The following is a 25,329-nucleotide window of genomic DNA, read 5'->3' on the forward strand; positions in this document are numbered from 1 at the left end:
GCCTCGTGCTCTTTAGGTGCATTCTCTGTGTATTTGTCCAGTCTGTGGAAGGACTCTCAATATTTTTCTGTCAAATTAGGAGGAAATAATCAGGACTTGGAGTCCAGTCCAGGTCAGAAAACCTATATTAAGCAGGCTGGGCAACCCAACTAGATACCCTTCTGGTCCATAGAAGTTTTAGGAAAAGTCAACAGCTTCTGCTTTTACATCTAATGATTCATCTTTGTTCTTTGCCTTGAAGCTTCTACTAGAAAAGGAATTGCTTAGGTACCACTGAGATAAACTATGGTTTCTAACAGGGTGTGAGGCAAAGAGAATAAAAGTCATCTTGGCCAAGTAAAGCAGTCAGACTGGACCCTTGAGGCCTCTTGAGGTCATCTCTAGTCTCAATTTTCTTCTTACGCAGATAACTGCTGCATACCGAAGATGCTAGGTTCTAAGTAAAAAGTGGGTGAGAGGAACTTGGAATAGCCTGGGACTTGAAGTAGTGAAGCAGTAGAGTGACATGGACGGGGTGGTAGGGTTGCAAGGCTTTAAGCCCACAGATGAAACTATATAAATCAGGTGGCTGCAAATCTGTGGCCCACATCTGCCCTTGTGCCTGTTTCGAAAATAAGTTGTACTGTTATTTTTTGTGCTATGATGGCAGAGTTGAGTAGTTGTGGCAGAGACCAACTGGCTGCAAAAACTAAATCATATACTGTCTGGCCTTTTATAGGAAGAGTAGAACAGCCCATGCTCTAGAAGTAAGGATCTACTTGAAATGAAGTAAATACCGTGTAAGAGTCCAGGTCTTCTGTAAAACTGAAAGATCTGAAATCTGACTGTCACCTGCATTTCCCTAAACAGTAATAGTGCCAGTCATATTATGGGATTTCCACAGACTTAGAAATGCAGAATCATCATTAGGCCTCTGTCTGAAATGAATCTCCTCGAGGAAAAATTCAGCAGCTGTTCGAAATGCACCACTGTGCAATAGTTACAGACAGGGAGTGAAAAAGTATAGCATATGGTGGCAGAACTTCGGGCAGAGAGGTTAGTTCAGAGGTACACAGTTATCTATAATTGGAACAGAGCTGGGGAGCACGAAGAAAGGGTTTCTGTTTTAGAAAATGTAATGGGCTCTTTAATGACCAAAAATGGTCATAAGCTTTAGAAGTTCATTTGCAAGTGACATCTGCATCAACAATAAGTGCCCATCATCCATCTTCCCTAATCCAGCAACATCTTATCTCCCCAGGTTTCCCATTCTGCTCAAGTGAAGCGTCACTCATCTGATACCCAAAGTACAAACTGATACGTTTTCAGTGGGGTCCTTCCAGAGTCTCTCATTTTTACAATGGGGATTCTTCTGAGACCCAGAAGACTTGTGATGTAATGTGGAATGGCCAGGAATATGGAAGTATGGGGCCAGTTGACTCTGTCTGGTACAAATCCTGCCACACTGTGGCAGGTGTGTAAAACTGACTCCACCAGAAAGAAAGATGGCTTTAGAGACTTGTTCTCCTCTGCGTCTTGTTCTTCATATATTTTAAAATAAACTTCTACTGCTAACATGCTCTCAAACCATTCAGTCAATGATTATCTCTTCCAACTGACAATGCAGTTGGGGTTATCGTTTGTTGTTGGTTAGTTGCTAAGTTGTGTCCCATTCTGCGACACTATGGACCCTAGCCCACCAGGCTCCTCTGTCCATGAGCTTTCCCAGGACAGAATATTGGACTGAGTTGCCATTTCTTTCTCCAGTGCAGCTACATGGGCGAGTGGTAGTGTCAAATCTTTCTTTGAGAAATATTTCGTAAGCTTCCTAAGGGTCCTTGCTAGAGTTAACTTATCTGATATTACTCTATTTATTTTTTGTCTGTGCTGAGTCGTCACTGCTGTGCATGAGATTTCCCTAGTTGCAGTGAGCAGGGATCACTCTCGAGTTGCGGAGCAAGGTCTCCTAATTGCAGTGGTGTCTCTTTTTACCGGCTCTAAGGCACGTGGGTTTCAGTAGCCACAGTTCTCAGGCTCTAAAGCACAGGCTCAGTAGTTGTGGCACACGGGCTTAGCTGCCCTGTGGCATGCGGGATCTTCCTGGGGATCAAACCCCTGTCCCCTGCAGTGTCAGGTGTATTCCTAACCACTGCACCACCAAGGATATCCTGACATAACTTTTGACTCTCTTACATTGGATTCAAACAGTTTATGCCCATTCAATGCCAGTTAATCAGTGGTGGATAATAGATACTCAGAATGAAATATCCAGGTGTCTAAACATAGATCTTTTGTGGTAAACAGTGCCTGAGAGGATTCAATGCTGGGGATAAGTGGCTGACTCGGTGTGGGAGTGAAGGATGGAATAAAGGATCATCTTTATCCAATTGTGATTTGTGAATTTGAACAGCCAGATTCATAAACACTTGGAGCTTAACTAAAATAGCACTAATCTTGGAACTGGAAGACCTGACTCTGGCATTTTCTATACGTAACCAGTGAACCATCCCTTTCCTCATTTATGCAAAAAGGAAAATCATGCTGGCCCTGCAAACTACATCTTTCACCCTTCCTGTGACATTATAAAGAAAGTCAAATGAAATAATGTCTAGGGAAGTTCTCTGCAAGCTATAAAAATGAACATGCACAGGATTAATGTTAAGGGCAATAAGCAGGGAGAAACTGAGTAGGCCTTCAGAATACACAGAAGAATCAATCTGTTTTTTAGTGTGGGTTTAGGGTTCTGACCAAGGTGTTTATTCTCCAAATATCTTTCTCACCTTCACCTATGCTACCTAAAATTCCATGCTTTTGAAATGCCAAATCCTCTGGGCTAACAAACTGGATATTTGAAAGTATGTCTGTTCAGACAGAGAGGTGGAGAAGTCCTGGGAGGACCTTTCTAAGTGAGAAAAAGAAGTCTACTAACATAATATAAAAATAACAAATTTGGACTTGTTTACGGTGCTTCTTAGGTCAACACGCTGAACAGGAGGCACTCCTGCTTGCATCTGAGAAGCATCATTTATGAGGCCAGTCAAGTATATGAGCTCAAGTTCATTACAGTAGCTTTATTAGTAGCTAGAAATTGAGATAGTAGAGGGGATTTTAGCAATGAGTGAGAGTTGATGGTTTGTCTTACTTTTCTTTGTGTCCCTGGTCAGACATACTGCTTCATATACCTGGAACTCCTCAATTCTCAGAGAAGGACTAAATGAGTGAACACCAGTTATTGAGAGAGAGTAGAATAGAAAGAGATAAAGCATATTTTTCTCTCTGAACTTCTTGCAATAACTTCCCTGCTTCCTTTAAGCTAATTGCATTATTGTGTGCTGTGCTGTGCTTAGTCACTAAGTAGTGTCCAACTGTGTGATCCCATGGACTGTAGCCCGCCAGGCTTCTCTGTCCATGGGGACTCTCCAGGCAAGAACACTGATGTGGGTTGCCATGCCTTCCTCCAGGGGATCCTCCCAACCCAGGGATCGAACCCAGATCTCCCACATTGCGGGTGGATTCTTAACTCTCTGTGCCACCAGGGAAGCCCAAGAATACTGGAGTGGGTAGCCTATCCCTTCTTCAGGGGATCTTCCTGACCCAGGAATCCAACCTGGATCTCCTGCATTGCAGGTGGATTCTTTACCAGCTGAGCTACCAGGGAAGCCCAATTGCATTATTAACTTCCCCATTTTATTTTTATGCATTTACTCTCATTTCTTTTATTTGGTGTAATGTTTAAATATCTTTAATGCTAATGTGGCTTTGTGCAGATTTTTCTTTATGGATACTTTTTCCTCTGTAAGATCAGAAAAAGATATTGAAGTGCACAACCAAAGACAAATTAAATGCCTATGTCTGTGCAACCTTATTGGAAATAGTCAAAACATGGAAACAACCTAAGTGTCCATCATGGATGGATAAATAAAGAATATGTAACATATAGATATAGATATGGCTTCCCAGGTGGCACTAGTGGTAACTCCAATACCAGAGATGTAAGAGATGCAAATCTGATCCCTGGGTCAGGAAGATCCTCTGGAGAAAGACACAACAACTCACTCCAATATTCTTGCCTGGAGAATCCCATGGACAGAGGAGCCTGGTGGGTTTATGGTTCATAGGGTCTCAAAGAGTCAGACATGACTGAAGCAACTTACCATATGCACACACACACACACATATATATATAATACCTGCACATAATGTAATATTATTTAGCCACAAGAAAGAAGGAAATTCTGCCATTTGTGACAACATGGATGAGCCTTAAGAGCATTAAGCTAAGTGATATAAGCCAAACAGAGAAAGACAAATACTTAATGGTATCACTTATATGTGGAATATTAAAGAAGAAAGTCATACGTATAAATATGGTAAATAGAAAAGTGGTAGCAAGAATGAGGGAATGGGGAGAGGTTGGTAAATGGGTACAAACTTTAAGCTATGAGATGAATAAGGTCTGAGAGTCTCATGTAAAACAAAGTGACTACAGTTGGTAGCATTGTTGTGAAACTGAAATTTTCTAAGACAGTAGAACTTAAAATTCTAACCAAAAAAAGAAGTATGCTAGGTGATGGATATATTAATTAGTGAGATGGGAGGAATCTTTTCACAGTGTATATGTATACCAAATCACCATGACATACACTTTAAATATCTTACAATTTTACTTCAAACTCAATTTTGTCTCAATAAAACTGAAATTAGAGAAAGAATGAATGTCTAGCATTAAAAAGATTTGCAGAGATGTTCTTTCATTGGTTAGATTAAAATTGGGCTTACAACCTTTAAAGTCTCATCCAAGTTTGAGCTTCTGTGATACTTGTTGGCTGGGAGAGCCATTTTTTCTTGAACCATCTTCTTCAGAAAACTGTTTCATATTCATCAAATGGTTGCAGACTTTTAATCTTTGTGCAAAATATTTTTGCTATATCTATTTGAAAGTGACCCAGTACGCATCATGCATTCTTTATGGCCCGTCCTATAGGCAGACCATTTTGGTCATTTTAACAGTTTATTCTTCTTCTTGAGTTTTGTGAGTTAAACTCTATCTTTTTATCACTCTGCCCTCTCATGAAAGTGAACTATAAGAGCAATTATGATACATCAACTGTTTTCCTTTGGTTTGCTGAAGAAACTGTACTTATTTACGTTGATGAATAGCCCTAATTGGGTAAAATAGACTGGTAGTGCTGAGCTAATACCTTTAAATGTCTTGTCTTAGGCCATTAATATTCCCTTGTCACACATACATTTAAACAGTTGGAAGAAAGCCTTGTGTTCTTGACTCCTGTCAGACTTAACGAATGATTTTGTCAAGTCATTCCTTTCTGCCCTAGTTGATTGATAGCTAAATTTTGGTCTTCTAGCTTATGTAAAAAGTGTTAACTATGTCTTTCAGCTTGTAGGCAAGGACATTTAAACTATTCTAATAGTCAATTTACAGAGGAATTACATTGCTTGTTTACTAGAAGGGTCAAAGAATGTGCCCCTATTCATCAGAGACACAAGTCACAGGACTCATGAGCTAATTTATGAGTCCCTGCACTTGCTGGATGATATCAAGTTCAAGGTGTCCCTGGCCCTGACTGCTTGGGACTCTGGCTCTCAGTTTTGGATATACCTATGCTCATGGACTATGTATTTAGGATGAATATGATTTAATCCTAAAATTCTCAAAAATGATAGAAAAAACCCAAAACCTAGAATGCTAGGTTGTCACAGTCCTAAACTTCATCTGCACCTTTCAGAGATGTCTCTATGATAAGGCAGATCCCTTATAACCTGTGTTATCACCAGGCTAATAGATTTTCATACATACTGTAATTATCATCTAAAAGCATGGAAAGTGGATTCGATCCTTTCTGGAAGAACTATCACTTCCACATTTCCATTGCTATGAGTCTTCATTAAGAATCTGAAAAATCTACTGTTTTGAAACACTTTGACCAGTAATTTATAAGATAGTTGCATAAAGGCAAGTATGACCCATTGGCATGTTTTTCCAGTAGACATATCTTGACCCATGAGTTCTCCTTTTTTTTTTTTTTTTTTTTACAGACTCCTAAAGTGAAGTGAAGTGAAGTCGCTCAGTCGTGTCCGACTCCTTACGACCCCATAGACTGTAGCCTACCAGGCTCCTCTGTCCATGGGATTTTCCAGGCAATAGAACTGGGGTGGGTTGCCATTTCCTTCTCCAAGGGATCTTCCCAACCCAGGGCTCAAACCCGGGTCTCCTGTATTGTAGACAGACGCTTTACCGTCTGAGCCACCAGGGAAGTCCTAAAGCCCCTGAAAATCAGAGACTCTAGTGAGTATCCATCAGGCTCTTTCAGCTACTGGAATGGAAATTCATTAAGACTCTGCATCAGTTCTGCCTCTGGAGGGACAACTGATTCCCTCTAGGGCTGTCTATCTGCTCCTGGGTCTGTTTTCCCACCCTCTCTACTGGGGTTTTCTTCTTTTTGTTCTTATTATCTTGGAGGAGGCTTTCAGAATTCTTTATGCACTTTACTCATCATCCAGAAATCTGGACCATGTATTTTTCCGGAATTACACACACACACACACACACACACACACACACACACACACACACACACACAGTTTGCTTTTGGACGATATTGTCTGCAGAGCTGGTGGAGTTCAGTCATATGAGAGGTTACATATATTAGTAGTTTAGCGCATGAACTCTGGGGCCAGCTTGGGTTCAATTCTGCCACTGCCACTTAGCATCCATGTGAATGTGGACAAGTAACATTCATTTGCCTCAGTTTCCTCACCTATAAAATGGAGAATATGTACCCAGCTCTATTCAGAGAAATACATATTATTGAAAGCATTTAGGACAGTGCCTGACACAAAAAAGCATTAAATAAAATCTGTTAATATAAAATACTAATTTCCCCCAGTTCTTTTCTGCTCTCCTTTTTGCCACTTTTCTCCATACCCTGTCACTGCAACTCTGCCTTCTGCATACACCCTCCATTCCACCAGCCTCTCCTATGCTTCCTTATGTTGCCACCAGCGCTTATGGGCTCCATGTTCTGCTCACAGTTTTACCACCACCAAGGAAAGCTGCTGGATTGAGACCATCTGGAGATCCATGATGACCCAGCACAGCCTGACATCCTAAGGAAGTATTTCACTCTCTCTCTTCCCATGGAAGCAATTGTCTTTGCCTATTGTGGAGGGAGGTGGGTATTTTAGTACAGTCATGTGTACTGAGGCAAAACACGGAGCCAGCAGAAGGAGCCAAACACCTACTGCCATTCTTCAGGGTGATCCCTGACCAAGCCTTCCCTGTCCTAGTCCCCATGACTTGTCAGTACAATTTTGAGCTAAATGCTCACATTCTCAGTTGCTCGGTCATGTCCAACTCTTTGGAACCCCATGGACTGCAAGCTGCCAAGATCCTCTTTCCATTGGATTTTTCAGGCTAGAATACTGGAGCCAGTTGCCATTTTTTCCTCCAGGGGATCTTCCCAACCCAGGGATCAAACCAACATTTCTTGTGTCTCCTGCATTGCAGGCAGATTCTTTACCACCGAGCCATCAGAGAAAGCCCCTATTTCAAACTAGAGTTTATTAAATCTATCAGTTCAGTTCAGTTTCTCAGTCGTGTCCGACTCTTTAGATTCTTTACCACCGAGCCATCAGAGAAAGCCCCTATTTCAAACTAGAGTTTGTTAAATCTATCAGTTCAGTTCAGTCGCTCAGTCGTGTCCGACTCTTTGTGACTCCATGAACCGCAGCACACCAGGCCTCCCTGTCCATCACCGACCCCCAGAGTCCACCCAAACCCCTGTTCATTGAGTCGATGCCATCCAACCATCTCATCCTCTGTTGTCCCCTTCTCCTCCTGCCTTCAATCTTGCCCAGCACCAGGGTCTTTTCAAATGAGTCAACTCTTTGCATCAGGTGGCCAAGATATTGGAGTTTCAGCTTCAACATCAGTCCCTCCAATGAACACCCAGGACTGATCTCCTTTAAGATGGACTGGTTGGATCTCCTTGCAGTCCAAGGGACTCTCAAGATTCTTCTCCAGCACCACAGTTCAAAAGCATCTAGTCTTCAGTGCTCAGCTTTCTTCACAGTCCAACTCTCACATCCATACATGACCACTGGAAAAACCATAGCCTTGACTAGTTGGACCTTTGTTGGCAAAGTAAGGTCTCTGCTTTTTAATATGCTGTCTAGGTTGGTCATAACTTTCCTTCCAAAGAGTAAGCGTCTTTTAATTTCATGGCTGCAGTCACCATCTGCAGTGATTTTGGAGCCCCCAAAAATAAAGTCTGACACTGTTTCCACTGTTTCCCCATTTCCTATGAAGTGATGGGACCAGATGCCATGATCTTCATTTTCTGAATGTTGAGCTTTAAGCCAACTTTTTCACTCACCTCTTTCACCTTCATTAAGAGAGTTTAGTTCATCTTCACTTTCTGCCATAAGGGTGGTGTCATCTGCATATCTGAGGTTATTGATATTTCTCCCGGCAATCTTGATTCCAGCTTGTGCTTCCTCCAGCCCAGCATTTTTCATGATGTACTCTGCATATAAATTAAACAAGCAGGGTGACAATATACAGCCTTGATGTACTCCTTTTCGTATTTGGAACCAGTCTGTTATTCCATGTCCAGTACTAACTGTTGCTTCCTGACCTGCATACAGGTTAAATCTATACAAGTAAATAATTGCAGCTGTGTTGTTTTTAAACATAGCCCAGGACCTATAATGGTCCACATAGAGCAGACTACTGTTAATCCAATGCTTTTGGCCAAAGAACTGAATTGGAATAATGTCAATCCATCAATTGACTGATCAGAATCTTATTTTGATGGTGTCTTCCTGAAAATATGGTTTAGTGACCATGTTTAGTGACTCAGTGCTTATCTACTCAAAAACTTATTCTAGTTAAATGTGTATATTATCAGTTATCTGTTGTCACAGTAGTACAGTATCACATTTAAGCAGCATGCAATAATAGCATTTGCTTATGTCTAGCCTGGAGTGGTCACCTTGGTCAAGTCCTCTCACGTGTATGGGTTCACTTGCTCTTGACTGACCCAAGACGGTCTTGATGCAGATGACAGAGGTGGCCTAGTTCTATTCCATGTGTTTGTCTCCTTCCTCCTGGAACAAGCATTCTAGCCTAGGCATATCCTTCTCATGAAATTGGCAGAGAACCAGACCAAGCAAGTCCACTTGACCAAGAAAGTCCACCCCTGCATGCTCCATGATGGCCAATATCCATTAACCTTAAGTATGCCACATGGTCCCGCCCAGAGCCAGAGACGGCAGACAATACAGAGTTACATGGCAATGGGCTTGAGAGGCAGTGGAGAATAGACTCATTCACATAACAATTCTATTGCAGTTATCTACTCAGTGCTTCTTACTTCATCAGCTAGATATTTATCAGCATTTATCTTGAGTGCCTAAGTACTCTTAGAGAACAAATCTAGAGGGCAAGGACTGTTTATCTGGCTAAACTAAACCATCACATGTTTGCTATTTGGAGCCATGCTTTGGTGTTTCTAACCATGACAGTTGTGCTTTGAATTGATTCAGTAGGGCCTCAGTTGGGAAGAGGGGTATATGGAGAGAAGCATGAAGTCTGATGAACTCTTCTTTTTTTCTTTTTTGAAGAAATAATTGGTTTTCCTAAAGAAAGAAGCTAGCACCCTAATTAAAATGATTTTGCTTCATAGAAGATAGTCAGTGCCATCAGGATAATGAATAGAATGACCAAAGGATTTTGTGTGTTTCTCATTAAAAAAGAAAAACAAAGTAAAAACAGTGATTATTCTCTAAGTGCTCTTGCACAAGCTTCATAAATACGTCTCTACTCCCCCCATATCTGTCCCCACCCCCAGCCCAAACTGGGGCTGTCATTACTGTTGGACTGTGCATTGGTGGCACCTTAGCTTATTAAAGTGGCTTAGGGTAGATTACTGCACTGACTGATTACCTTAATTGACCTTCAGACTGGCTAAAATTTGCCTGACTTAATGAGGCTCAACTTTTGTCAAGCCCTCAGGCTAGATGGCTCCTGGCCCAGACACTTTGTTGCTTTGATTTTTCATTTTTAATAACAATTACATCCCAAAGCTTAAGGAAATATGGTAAAATATGTCAGTGATTGTGAAGAGCCCAGAGCAGCTGTATCCTAGGGAAGATTTAAGGTTCAAAGTTTTGAACCCATTTAAAATCACCCTCTTACATCATTGTAGTGAAGAAATTAATACTATTATTCTTAACAAGATTTTTCTAAACATCTGTCTAAATGGCAAGACATCTTAAAACAACCAGCCATTTGTTAAATATCATCAGCCTAGCCTAGATTTTGGTGTTAATATTTATTTCTGAAAATCAAGATGGCACTGGATTGCTCTGATGCACAGAAACCATTCCACCTAAAGGTTGATGTGCAAAAACTCTTAAATTAAACATAAGGTTCAACAAAGAAAGAAAGCTTTCCTTCTGCAGGAGAAATAGGATTTATTGACAGTAGTGACCTGGAACACTGACCTGAGAAGGATTATGAAATAGTATTTGAGCCCAGGATAAAAGAATGCCATGATTGATTAGTTGTGTCTGGTGTAGGCATAGAAAGGAAATGAGGGAGCGTGTTTGCCATTCCTGTCCCACCCATTTCATAGTTTCTGATCTTGTTTCTTATAAACAACCCTTCACCTTTAATTTTTTCTATAAATGTTTTTATTGTTTCAACCTTCCACCCATGCTTGAGTACCCAAATCATTGTTTTATTAGACCTATTCTTCATTGGCCATATTTTGATTAAGCATCTGAGTCCCTTTCTATCTTGGGGGAATTCCTCATTATATGAATTTTGATATAAGAAGCTAAAATGGCCAGAACACTTGATTTTACAAAACTTTCCTTGAAAAATCTTCCTCCTTCATCCTTGCAAGTAAATGTTGACACATGACCCAAAGTTTGGGTGTATATTTTGCCTGGATAAAAATCAGGTGCATTTGCCTAAGACTTTGAATCAGAAGCTAATGACACAAAGACACAGTGTTAACATTCTGAGTTCTTTTCCTTCTTTCAACTAATAGGAGAGCTTTTCTGCTTAAATCTTGCAGAATTAGTCTCTCATGCTTACAACTAAGAATTTAACTGATATAACAGGTCTTCTAAGGCAGAGCTCCTCAAACTGTATTGTGCATAGGAATCACTTAGACTTTTCATTAAAGTGCACATTCTGATTGAAATGGAGGTCTGGAATGTGGCCAGGGCTTGCTTTTCTAGCAAATTCCCAGGAAATGGTGGTAATAGATGATACTGGCCTGTGGTCCATCTTTTAAGTAAGAAGGCTCAAGGGAAGAAAAAGGAACTTGAAAGACGATAGAATTGACAGGGGGGAAAAAAAAGATCCATTTCAATGTGTTTTAAGTTATAGCAGGCCAACTGTTATACCTAATAAACTTCAAAATGGGCAACAGGTCCAGTAATATAGAATTGTATTCTTAATCATGTAACAATACTGGATGAGTATTGTTACCCTGGGTGAGGTTACCCTGGGCAGCATTCCTCCATGCACTAAGGTGTAGGTTGACTGAGGGGAGGGGGGATTGTCCACTATCTTAAACTCATGGCTTCTCACGTCATCCTGGTGTCATGTCTGTATTTTATCCAGATAAAAATGGAAAAGCATATGAGAAATATTTCATTTTTTGAAATTTTAAAATATAAAGCATGGGTGTAGGAATCCACACATAATAAGTATTATTATTATGCAAACACTCTTATAACCACTACCTAGGTCAAGAAATGGAACCTTGCCAGCCTCCTTAGAAGCCCTCTTATGTAATCCAAAAGTAATCATTATTCTGACTTTAGAGTGCTCACTTCCTTGTGTGTTTTTGTGGTTTTATCATCCTGATGTGCATCTTCAGATGACATCATTTGGTTTTGCCCACTTTTGGGGAATTATCTTTTAGTCTGTTAATCTGTTGCATCCACTTCATTCCCTTTCTTTTGCTATACTCCATCTGTTCGAGAACCTGGATGGTTAGTATTGTAAGTTTTTGCATTTTGCTGAATACACGTGTGGTGCCATATGTCCCGTATGTTGTTCTGTCTTCTATACTTTCTGCACATCACCAAGGGGATCCAGAGCCTCCACCATATTCAGGTTTGATCCCTTTGACATCACTATGGTTGGGACTGTGCTATTTCATCAGAAGGCACATCGTACATGATTCTTTCTCTCTTTTTAAAATTGAAGTATAGTTGATAAACAATATTATATAATTTACAGATGTACAATATAGTGATTCACAATTCTTAAACAGCTGTCTTTTTTGGTGATTTTTCAAACAGTGTTGTTCATTATCTAGAATGAAGACATTTTAATTCATTATTGGTTGCAAAATGGTGATATTCTATCATTTTGTTTTCAATTTATTAAGTGGACTAAATTTAGAGTCAGATATTTCTCTTATTACAGAGAATTTCAGTTCACATAGGAAAAGCAAGATATATTCTTGATTTTCCCGAGATAAGTAAAATTGGTTCCTTGCTGTTGTTTTAAGGTGACCAATTCATCATTATTATTTTTTAGTCCTTATACATTAATTTAAAGTTATTTTATGGGTTTCAGACCACTGGAATTTTTATTGTTTGAGAAGTTTAAATTGTCTAACCTTAGGCCAAATGAGAGCCTCCTGAGTTACTTTTACATGACCCTAATGGTTTCTGATGGGCTTCCTAAGTGGCACAGTTGGTAAAGAATCTGCCTGCCAATGCAGGAGAAACAAGAGATGCAGATTCCATCCCCGAGTAGATCCCCTGGAGTAAGAAATGACAACCCATTCCAATGTTCTTGCCTAGGAAATTCCATGGACAGAGGAGCCTGGTGGGCTACAGTCCATGGGGTCACAAAGAGTTAGATACTACTGAGCACACACAGACACAGTGACCTTTAATAACTCTTTGCTATTAGACTGTAAAGAAAGCTGAGTGCTGAAGAATTGATGCTTTTGCACTGAGGTGTTGGAGAGGATTCTTGACAGTTCTTGGACTGCAGGAGATCTAAGCAGTCAATCCTAAAGATAATCAGTCCTGAATATTCATTGGAAGGACTGATGCTGAAGCTGAAGCTCCAATACTTTGGCCATCTGATGTGAAGAACTGACTCATTGGGAAAGACCCTGATGCTGCAAAAGATTGATGGCAGGAGGAGAAGGGGACAACAGAGGATGAGATGGTTGGATGGCATTGCCGACTCAATGGACATGAGTTTGAGCAAGCTCTGGGAGTTGGTGATGGACAGGAAAGCCTGGCATGCTGCAGTCCATGGTGTTGCAAAGAGTCGAACACGACTGAGCAACTGAACTGACTGACTGATCTAGTATAATCAAATATGGGCTTCCTGCTGCTACTGCTGCTGCTGCTAAGTCTCTTCAGTTGTGTCCGACTCTGTGCGACCCCATAGACAGCAGCACACCAGGCTCCCCCGTCCCTGGGATTCTCCAGGCAAGAATACTGGAGTGGGTTGCCATTTCCTTCTCCAATGCATGAAAGTGAAAAGTCAAAATGAAGTTGCTCAGTCGTGTCTGACCCTCAGCGACCCCATGGACTGCAGCCTTCCAGGCTCCTCCGTCCATGGAATTTTCCAGGCAAGAGTACTGGAGTGGGGTGCTATTGCCTTCTCCGATGGGCTTCCTAGGTGGCTCTAAAGAACTCACCTGCCAATGCAGTTTAGATGTAAGAGATAGGAGTTCAATCCTAGGCCAGGAAGATCCCCTGGCAGGAGGGCAGTGGACAGGAGGGCACAGCAACCCACTCCAGTATTCTTGCATGAGGAATCCCATGGACAGAAGGGACCTGACCTGCTGTAGTCCATAGAATCTCACAAAGTTAGATGCAACTGAAGTGACTTAGCATGTATGCATAATAAGATATTTCAGGCTTATTTATTATATTTCTAGCCTCAAAGAACTTGGAATCAACCATTTCTCCAAGAATCTTTAGTTTGTTTTAAGGTAAAATTATATTTCAAAGTGTTCATTATTACTGGACTGGCCACTGTTGGACAGAACTGGAAACTGTACGTGTGTGTGTTTATTTTAAAATCTCATGTGTTCATACTGGTATTTTTACTTCAGGAATCTCTTTTATATTACATTGTCTTTCTTACACAAACACTTCTGGTTAGCAAGGACACAGGAGATGAGAAATAAAATTTCATAACTGTTTGCTTTGTGTGCCTGCTCACTTAGTCATGTCTGACTCCTTGCGACCCTATGGCCTATAGCCCACCAGGCTTCTCTGTCCGTGGAATTATCCCACCAGGAGTATTGGAGTGGGTTGCCATTTCCTCCTCCAGGGGATCTTTCTGACACAGGGATCGAACCCTCATCTCCTGTGGCTCCAGCACTGGCAGGCAGATTCTTTACCACTGAGCCTACCTTTAAACACAGTAGTTCTAGAATAACAATATTCATGCTACCATTATAATTAAAATCACATAAAATAGTTAAGATTGTTTTACAAAAGATCCTATTCCCTTTTTCTTTTCATGTTTACATCTTCATTGTCAGAGCTTAAATCCATTTTATATTATACTCTCTCCCATTTGACTATCCTATGTTCTTAGTTTTATAAATAAGAATTTATTGAATGTTCACTGCCAGTACTTATGTTATGCTTTTCGAGTTATTAGTTGATGGTTTTCTAGTTCTTTTGCCAGGTAAAGTTCATCCTTTAACAGTTTCTCTGTCTCATAGAAATGATATTTCTGAGTTCTTGCATGTTGATCAGATTTTGTCTGTGGTTTATATCCTTGAAAGTCGGTTCTGCTGGCTATAAAATTCTTAGCTCACATTTTCTTTCCTTGAGGGTCTTAAATGTAATATTTTATTTTCTTCTGGCATAAAACTTTGCTGTTGAAAAGTCTAGTGATCACCTATAAATAATTTTCTTTCCTTTATTTGCCTAAATACATAGTGATTTACCCCTTTTTTCTTTAGAATCCAGTTTTCTTGGTTGATAGTATAGGTTTCCTTTCTCAAGTGCATGAAATGCTTTTTCAGAAAATTGTTTATATATTATGTGTATAATATATATTTCTGTATCAAATATATCTCTATATAATGTATATAGAATATAACTTCTATATGATATATTTTAATAATTATATTAAATAAATAATTATATGAGTAATTTATATAATAGCACTTTAAAAATTATATGTATCTTTAGGAAAATATTCATGAATTACTATGCTTAGTATTCTTTCCATTTTCTTGCTTTGATTTTCCTCTTTAGGGACCTCTGGTAGCCATATATTGAAATTTCTTTGCTTATCTTCAGTATTTGTTACCTTTTCTCAAATTTTAAAAATCTCTTTTAAAACATTTTATTTTGCATTTTAAATTTTTTCCTTCTTTTCTCTCTATTTCTTTTGAGGCATTTGCTACTGTATTTATTCATTCTTATTTAGTCTTTTTCAAATGATTTTTCTTTTACTTATAATTCTTTTCAAAGTTTCATGACTTCATCCTTGAATTTCTTCTTTTTCTAATTTATGTTCTTTCATATCTTGTATCATTTTTAGATTTTAATGTGTTTGAAATAGTAGATTACAGTTTTAATTTGTTTTATAGGCATATCTTTCTGGGATGCTTTCAGTTTGTAAAGAGATGATATGTTTTTCTTATAATAGTTTTATGTGAATTTTGACCTTGATAATTTCAAGTTGCTCATACTTAATAAGAACTCAATCTTCCTGAAGGCTTGGAAAAAGTCTAGAAGAGCAGATAATTCTTCTAGCTTCACAGAGCTCTCACTTCTCTTATTTTATATAATATCTAAAAATATATTAGGTTAGACACAAAATGACAAATATTGTATGATTTCACTTGTATAAATGATCTAGCATAGACAAACTCATAGAGACAAAAAGTAGATTTATTAGGGCTGGGAGAAGGGGAGCATGGAGAATTCTTGTGTAATTTTTATAGAGTCTCTGGGGTGATGGAAATATTTTGGAACTGTATCTTGGTGATGGCTTTACAACATTGTGAATGTAATTAATGCCACTGAATTATACACTTAAAGTGAAAAACTTTTATGTTATATACATTTTACAAAAATAAAATTTTCCTGAGATATGAAAAGCAAACAATGTCTTGATTAGTAAGATAGCTTAGTTCCGACCATTGCCCCCACTTTATCTAGATCTCCCTTTTATCTCTGTTGTCCCCAGCCAGTTCAACTTTGATTACACTCAATAGCTTCTCCTTCATGAGGGTTTCTGTCCTGGAGGAGAGCCAAGCCAGGTCAGCTTCAAGTGTCCTCTGCGCTGTCCCCTTCAGACTTTATCAGAGGGCTCTGCTCCTTGCCACCTTATGAGGGCAGGCAGGTTATTTAACTTTTCCAAGTCTCATTTTCTTCATCTGAAAAGCTGGTGGCATAAGAATAGTCCCTATCTCATAGTATTGTCATGGGGATTAAGTGATATAACATAAAAAAATGTTGGTTGATCTGAGTTGTCTAGCACATCACATATGCCCAGAATATATAAGCTCACCAATAAAAGTATTATTCCCAAGCAGAAATTTAACACACCTTGCTAATGAGTTTTTTAATGTTAATTTTCCACAAATCTTTTTATGTTTTATATGGTGAAATGTCTAACTCAATCCAGAGTTAAACTAAACTACACAGAGGGATATCCTATGGTAATTAGTGCAAAAAGGAACGGAAATTTGTACATTTCCCTTCTTCTGACCAATGATAAATGTGTATGTATCATACTATCAAAAGATTTGCCTGAATACCCCTGAATAGGAATATTTGTTTGGAAAATATACACATTGTTTATCATCTTCTCTTCTGTTTATTTGTATTTGGGGTGTTTTCTCCTTGCATACATTCTGACAATTATGAACAAAGCAGCACTAAGGTAATTGTTCAGTCTGTTCGGTTTCATTTTAATGTGACTGTCCTACTTCCCATTTAAACAATGTGGGAATGATGTGTAATTATGCATTGTTAGAAATTTGGATATGTTTATTCTAAATTACCTTGAAAAATAATTGTCAGTACTTCTTTCTGGAGCACACCAACTACGTCATCATAGCACCTGGCAGATACATTTTTTAAATTGTTAGGTGTTTCATGTTTCTCCCTCCATCAAATACAAACAATGGATGTAGAAAGGGCTGGAGACAGCAGAGAGGTAAGATTTTCGGGTCGCTTCAAGGCCTAGTTCATCAACTAAAGTTCTCCCCATCTGTTGATTGATGCCTACATTTCTTCTTTTTCTAAAAAGCCTGAGTTCTTGAGCTGAATCAGGACTCAAAACCTGAAGGGAGACACTTGGCCAATGAAGGATGTGAGCAGAACTTTGATAAGAACAGCCTATAATGTTTTGAGCTACAAGTCATATGTGTAACTTCCAAATTGACATATAATACAGATAATTCAGAATCATTCTTAGTCATATCTCTTTGCCTTCCTTTGATATGATAAGCACCAGGAAGATTCAGAGAAGGCAATGGCAACCCAGTCCAGTACTCTTGCCTGGAAAGTCCCATGGACAAAGGAGCCTGGTAGGCTGCAGTCCATTTGGTCGCTAAGAGCCAGGCACGACTGAGCAACTTCACTTTCACTTTTCACTTTCATGCATTGGAGAAGGAAGTGGCAACCCACTCCAGTATTCTTGTCTGGAGAATCCCAGGGATGGCGGAGCCTAGTGGGCTGCCGTCTATGGGGTCGCACAGAGTCGGACACGACTGAAGTGACTTAGCAGCAGCAGCAGCAGGAAGATTAAGAAGAGAGTTGCAACATTATGTCTGTGAACCATGAGAACTGGGGCTTTAGAAAAACTATTCCTAGGAGGTGATTTAATTCATATGACTTAAAGAGTAATGCAATCACATAGACAGTTTCTCTGTTCCTTAATTCTTTGTTTTCTTTTTTTTTTTTTTTTTCACTGTAGCTTCGGAAAGCAGTGATGGATCACATATCAGATTCTTTCTTGGAAACCAACGTTCCTTTGCTAGTTCTCATTGAGGCTGCAAAAAGTGGGAATGAGAAGGAAGTGAAGGAATATGCCCAGGTTTTCCGTGAGCACGCCAACAAGCTGGTGGAGGTAAGTCAAGAGAGGCTCGAGACTATAATTTGTATCAGTAGGTTTACTCTCTATAAATGGCTCTTGGAATTTCAACAAACCAGGCTCTTGTGATTTTCCTGGATCTTTCTTTTATCTTCTGGTGACTCCATCCTTTGTAAAGGACACAAGTTTTCTGTAATCTCTCCTCTCTCTATTATATAATTCTAAACAGATTCTGAAATGTATCTGCTAATTTTCCTCAACAGTAAGCAGAGGCTGAAACAGGATCCATAGAAGGGAGAGTCCCAGTGCTGAAGACCAGCTTTGATTTGAAGAAGTAGAATTAAAACTTCCAAATGGAGATTTAGACACAGTTCCCTTTTCTTTCCCATCTGTACTAACCCACCTAAACCCGAATTAGCTGGCCACATTATGAACATTGTAAAAATTAGTCTCCCCTCCCTAAAAGATGTCTGGACTCTTGGTAAAGACTCTTGGGGCAGTAGTAGGAGTGTAAGTTCAGGTCCTAGGTATATTCTCTGTGTTAGAGAGATCTGTAGGAGTTGCTTTATAAATGCAATATTGTCCTGTTTGACTGAAACCCTTGAACTTCCTACTGTAGCCCCAGTGTCTTGAGGTGACATTAGACTAAAGAAGCTGAAAATAGAGTCATGCTTATAATATTATGGCAATCTTTCTGGCTCTGTCCCCCAAAATGGGGCAAATACCCCATCACCCCTCACATTCCACCTACAGATTCCAAGATTTGGCTACAATTCCAAGTTAGCCATTGCAGAATCCAAAGTCTTTCCAAGGTTGGCCTTGGAAGTTTTGCCACTTTCAACTTTAAAGAAAGAACAGCTGAAGAAGGAGCAGGATTGGAGTGACGAGGGGAGCAAGAAGAGGAAAGGAAGAATGTGAAATGAGTACTACAAAAGTTAAAAATATTAATATGCAATAAACAATAATATTAGCATACAGATACATCATCCCAATATATATAATTCTAGTATTTACATGGTAGTTGCAGAATTTATAGAGAACATTAATTAATGATGTGTTGTAGCTACTATCAATAAAGACAGGGACATGAGTTTAAAGTCCTATGATAAACATCTCCAACTTTCAGTTCTGCCAGTGTGTTTCTGTAATTCTGTGTACAGCCTCATTTGCAGATCATGTTTGAAGTTCAAATTTGATGCCCTGGGTAAATATGAGGCCAGGGCTAAGTAGCTTCCTACTCTTTTTTCCTATCTTATTGACCCTGGACACAGCCATCATTTCCCCTCATCCCATCTGTATGTTTCACTGTAGGGGAATCCAGTCACTCTGTGTGATTCTTGATTCACAACTTGTGCCAGCAGCAGAAGATCCAGGTCATTCAGACCCCACGTTTCAGACTGTTGCTAACTTGCTCCCCTTAGTTATTCCTTTCCTTCTACCTGTGTGGTCCCTGCAGCCAGCAGCATTTTGGAATGTCCTGATGCCCAGGAGGTGCCAGGACAAGGGTGTACACTGGCCTCTGTTTGTTTAGACATGAGCTGGACTTGGAAACATTTCTGCATCTTATGTGCTTCAAATAAGTGCATCACTGCTGATGCACACATGTAAGGAAACTTGAGCACTGGGCTAAGAGTCACACCTCTTCCAATTTGAAAGTGTCTATATGGACTTTGTGACCCAGGGTGTGATGGGGCAACACAGGCAGTGTCTTCCATATGTGCATATATATGTACGTACACATTTACATGTGTGTATACATTTTTTTTTTTTTTTTTGGAGAAGGCAATGGCACCCGACTCCAGTACTCTTGCCTGGGAAATCTCATGGATGGAGGACCCTGGTGGGCTGCAGTCCATGGGGTTTCTAAGAGTCGGACATGACTGAGCGACTTCGCTTTTCACTTTCATGCACTGGAGAAGGAAATGGCAACCCACTCCAGTGTTCTTGCCTTGAGAATCCCAGGGATGGGGGAGCCTGGTGGGCTACCATCTATGGGGTCTCACAGAGTCGGACACGACTGAAGCGACTTAGCAGCATTAGTAGCATATGGACCTGGATACTTTGCTGGGCTTTAGTTTCTGTATCTGTAATATAAAAAATTTGGTTGTTATATTGATTTTCGTATCTATTACCTTGTTAAATTAGCTTCCTAATGCCAAGTTTTGACTATATCCTATAGGATTTCCTATGTATATAGTCACGTTATCTGAAAATTATGACAGTTTTATTTCTTTTCCAATCTCGTGTTTTCTTTTTTCTTTGCATTATTGCACTAGCCAAACCTTCAGCTAAGAAGTATAGTAGTAGATATTTTTGTTACCTTTAGATCTCAGTGAGGAAATTTTAATATTTTACCATTTATTATATCATTAGCTTTAGATTTCTTGTGGATATTTTCATTAGATTAACTTATTTGTTTTCTGTTACTCCTTTTTAAAGATTTTTAAAATTTATGAATATGTATAGAATTATGTCATATTTCTAAGGCTATTGCATAATTTTTGTCTTCTTTATTCTCCTTCAGAGGTATCAAAAATATGCTTTCCCTCAGAAAATAAGTTAGAAATTATTTTTTCTTTCTGTTTTCTGGAAGTGAATGTGTGAGAATGGCATTATATATTTTTAAGAAATTTGGAGAAATTCACTGATATAGCAGTCTGAACCTAGGTATTTATTTGAGAAAGAGTTAAAAAATTGCAGATTAAATTTTTAAACCATAAGACTGTTTAAATTTTCAGCTTCTTTTGGGTCAGCTTTGGTAAGTTGTACTCTAGGAATTTGTTATTTTCATTTAATTTTCTAAATTTTTTGCATAAAATTGCCCATGTCTTCTACCATTTTTAAAAAAATGTATTAGAATCTGCACTACTCTTTCTTTCTTTTTTTTTTCCCATTCATCCTTCATATGCCTAATTGTGTCTTCTTTCTTTTTTAATGGTTAGTTTTCTAAGAGGCTGACAAATTTAATAATCTTTTCTAAAACATAGCTTTCAGTTTTGTAGAATTTTTAAGTATTATTTAAGACTTATCTTTGTATTTCTCTTATACAATAATGCTCTTATCTTTGTATTTCTTTTTTTCTGCTCTCCTCTGTTATAACTTACTGTTTTTTTTTCTAACTTTTTGAAATGAATAATCCTATCATTGATTTTTATCCTTTTTTATTTTAGTAATATACATGTTTGAGATTATAAATTTCTTCCTAAACTATACATGTGTCTGGTTATTTTCTGCTGACCTAATTTTTAGCTCACTTATCCTGTCTCCATCTGTGTCCAATATGCTTGAAACTGATCTATTGAGTTCCATTTTTATTTAAGAATTTCTAGTTAATTCTTTTTTTTTTTTTTTTTCTTTTTAATGATTCTGGTTTCTGATATAATTCATTATTAGGTCATCTTTTAAAATATCTTAACCAGAGTTATTTTAAAAATCCAAGTCATGAAACTCCAGTATTTGAATCAATTTTGTTTATGTTTTGTGGTTGCCCTATAGAGTGGTCCAAGCCAGACCACAGTAGCTTAAACAGAGACAAGTGCTTTTGGTTTTTATCAGGCTTTCGGGTCTGGAGTCAAGATCTCTGTGTAGGGGCTGGAGTTTAAATGTTTCTTCAGACTTCCCTTTGGCATAGGAAAAAAGATGGGCTTTCCTGTCAGTTTGCCCAGTTTGTAGCAAGAGGGAAAGGGGGAAGAGTGAGGCTTAAACACTGTCGGCAGCCAAACATTCAAAATGGAGTTAAGACTCTTAATTATAATTAATCTCTGGTATTTGCCTGATGACTGGAATATGCCATGTTTCATTTAATTAAATTTATACTTGTTTAAGTAAATGGTCATGTAGCCCTATGAGGCTTTCATAATGGAGACTTTAGTTATATGTATGGTGACTGTTTGCTATTTGATTTTATCTTGATGATTCTTTATTTCTTTCTGGTATGCTGGTTAATTTTTGATTGAATGGTAGACATTCTTATGAATAAATATAAAAAGTCTGTGTCTTAGTCTATCCAGGCTGCTATAACAAAAAGTACTATATGTTTAGTGGCCTATAAACAACAGAAATTTATTTCACACAGTTCTTGAGGCTGGGAAGTCCAAGACCAAATTTCCTGAATAGGTGTGTTCTGTGAAGGCCCTCTTCCTTGTTCATAGCTTCTCATTGTGTTCTCACATGGCAGAAGGGGAGAGGGATGACTGTGGGGTTCCTTTTTATAAGAACAGTAATCCCATTTATAAAGACTCCACTTTCATAAACTATGAAACTCTCAAGACCTCACCTCCTAACCATCACATGCAGCATTAGGATTTGAAAGTATGAATCTTGGGAGGACACAAACACTCAGACCATAGCAATCTGGATGATTTTTCCCTCCAAAAAGAATTCATCCTGTCCTCTGACAGGCAGCAGAGAGGCAAACCACCTCAGTCCAATCGAAGACTTGAGACTTCTCTGATTTGAGGCTAGTTTATGACTTTCTAAGGTATAGTCTACCTTGCTTTTATCCTAGTCCTATGGAATGGTCATCCCAGATGCCAAGAGAGAATCAAATGTAGCACTTAGTATCCCACCTCATCTATGAGCATTTAGTCCAGTTTTGTTTTCTCATCATCATGATGCGTGTAGGCTTTGATTTGTTTTTGTATGCCTTCAAGGGACTATTTGGCTCTTGTTATTTGTAACTTAATAGACAAAACTGGTGAGAGAAAGCATTTTCAAAAAGAAAAAAAAAATGCTTATTTTTGAATGTCTATTTGTTATGGGACCTTAGTTCCAAGCCTTTGCTTCCTCGGCCATGCTGTCCAGTTTTTGCCTCCCCAACCCTATGAGGTTGCTGAAAACTCTTAAAGAATCATTTTCCTCTCAGCAGAAACCTTCTATTTGTATCTCAGTTTTTCTTTCCACAGTAAGAATTAGCAAATCCCTGGGAGGAAAAGTGAAATGCAGAAAGCTGGACCCCCTTCAATGAGCATCTCTTTTGAGCTAGTCTAAGTTTTGACTTCTTTGGCTGATGTCTCATGCTTTGAAGCAAATTCTTTTATTTCTGCATTTCTAGTTGTTCTCAGCAGGAAAGTGAGATGAGTCTCTTACTAGATTCTTTTTCTGGCTGGAAGTGGAAATTCCTGAGAGAACTGGTTGGGATACATTTGTGAGATGATTTTTGTTAATACTTTTAGTCAGAGATTTTTTTTTTTTTTAATTCAATGGAATGTGCTGTGCTTAGTCCCTCAGTCATGTCCAACTCTTTGTGACCCCAGGGACTGTAGTCCACCAGGCTCCTCTGTCCATGGGAAATCTCCAGGCAAGAATACTGGAGTAGGTTCCAACAACCTCCTCTATTCAATACTGAAGTGGGTAGCCATTTCCTCCTCCAAGGGATCTTCCTGAATCAGGAATCGAACTTGCATCTCCTACATCTCCTGCACTGGCAGGTATATTCTTTACCAATGGTGTCATCTGGGAACCCCCATTAATGTAAATCACATAGGAATTATATATCAGATAATTTTGAAAGAAGAATGAATGAATAATCAATCTTTGACTATCAGTTCAGTTCAGTTCAGTCACTCAGTCATGTCTGACTCTTTGCAACTGCATGGAGAGCAGCACACCAGCTTCCCTGTCCATCACCAACTCCCAGCTTGCTAAAACTCATGTCCTTTGAGTCAGTGATGCCATCCAACCATCTCATCCTCTGTCATCCCCTTCTCCTCCTGCCTTCAATCTTGCCCAGCATCAGAGTCTTTTCAAATGAGTCAGCGCTTTGCATCAGGTGGCCAAAGTATTGGAGTTTCAGCTTCTGCATCAGTCCTTCCAGTGAACACTCAGGACTGATTTCCTGTAGGATGGACTGGTTGGATCTCCTTACAGTCCAATGGACTGTCAAGAGTGTCCTCCAACACCACAATTCTAAAGCATCAATTCTTTGGTGCTCAGCTTTCTGTACAGTCCAACTCTCACAGCCATACATGACTACTGGAAAAACCACAGCTTTGACTCAGTCAACCTTTGTTGACAAAGTAATGTCTCTGCTTTTTAACATGCTATCTAGGTTTGTCATAGTTTATCTTTTAAGGAGCAACTGTCTTTTAATTTCATGGCTGCAGTTACTATCTGCAGTGATTTTGGAGCTCAAGAAAATAAAGTTTGTCACTGTTTTCATTGTTTCCCCATCTATTTCCCATTAAGTGATGGGACCAGATGCCATGACCATAGCTTTTTGAATGTTGAGTTTTAAGCCAACTTTTTCACTCTCCTCTTTCACTTTCATCAAGAGGCTCTTTAGTTCCTCTTCACTTTCTGCCATAAGGGTGGTGTCATTTGCATGTCTGAGATTATTGATATTTCTCCCAGCAATCTTGATTCCAGCTTATGTTTCGTCCAGCCTGGCATTTCTCATGATGCAAACCAGACACCTGACCTGCCTCTTGAGAAACCTATATTCAGGTGAGGAAGCAACAGGTAGAACTGAACATGGACCAACAGACTGGTTCCAAAGAGGAAAAGGAGTACGTCAAGGCTGTATATTGTCACCCTGTTTATTTAACTTATATGCAGAGTACATCATGAGAAACGCTGGGCTGGAGGAAGCACAAGCTGAAATCAAGATTGCTGGGAGAAATATCAATAACCTCAGATATGCAGATGACACCACCCTTATGGCAGAAAGTGAAGAACTAAAGAGCCTCTTGATGAAAGTGAAAGAAGAGAATGAAAAAGTTGGCTTAAAGGTCAACATTTAGAAAACTAAGATCATGGCAACCGGTCCCATCACTTCATGGCCAATAGATGGGGAAACAGTGGAAACAGTGGCTCACTTTATTTTTCTGGGCTCCAAAATCACTGCAGATGGTGATTTCAGACATGAAATTAAAAGAAGTATACTCCTTGGAAGGAAAGTTATGAGCAATCTAGACAGCATATTAAAAAGCAGAGACATTACTTTGCCCACAAAGGTCCATCTAGTCAAGGCTATGGTTTTTCCAGTGGTCATGTATGGATGTGAGATTTGGACTATAAAGAAAGCTGAGCACTGAAGAACTGATGCTTTTGAACTGTGGTGTTGGAGAAGACTCTTGAGAGTCCCTTGGACTGCAAGGAGATCCAACCAATCCATCCTAAAGGAGATCAATCCTGGGTGTTCATTGGAGGGGCTGAAGCTGAAACTCCAATACTTTGGCCACTTGATGCAAAGAGCTGACTCATTTGAAAAGACCCTGACACTGGGAAAGATTGAGGGCAGGAGGAGAAGGGGACGACAGAGG

General features: G+C 39.2%; 1 protein-coding gene across 5 annotated transcripts in view; it reads left to right on the forward strand.

Annotated features, from left to right (window-relative positions):
- The window catches only part of CTNNA2 (catenin alpha 2), a 1,217,480-nt gene that overhangs the window by 918,789 nt on the left and 273,362 nt on the right, over positions 1-25,329 (forward strand). For all 5 annotated transcript variants that reach the window (XM_068988298.1, XM_068988291.1, XM_068988305.1 and 2 more), the window contains one exon: positions 17,951-18,103. In XM_068988298.1, coding sequence (XP_068844399.1) covers positions 17,951-18,103 — 153 coding nt within the window. The remainder of the gene's footprint in view (positions 1-17,950; positions 18,104-25,329) is intronic.

This window comes from Capricornis sumatraensis, chromosome 1 (genome assembly GCF_032405125.1).
Source record: "Capricornis sumatraensis isolate serow.1 chromosome 1, serow.2, whole genome shotgun sequence".
NCBI classification, from domain to species: domain Eukaryota; kingdom Metazoa; phylum Chordata; class Mammalia; order Artiodactyla; family Bovidae; genus Capricornis; species Capricornis sumatraensis.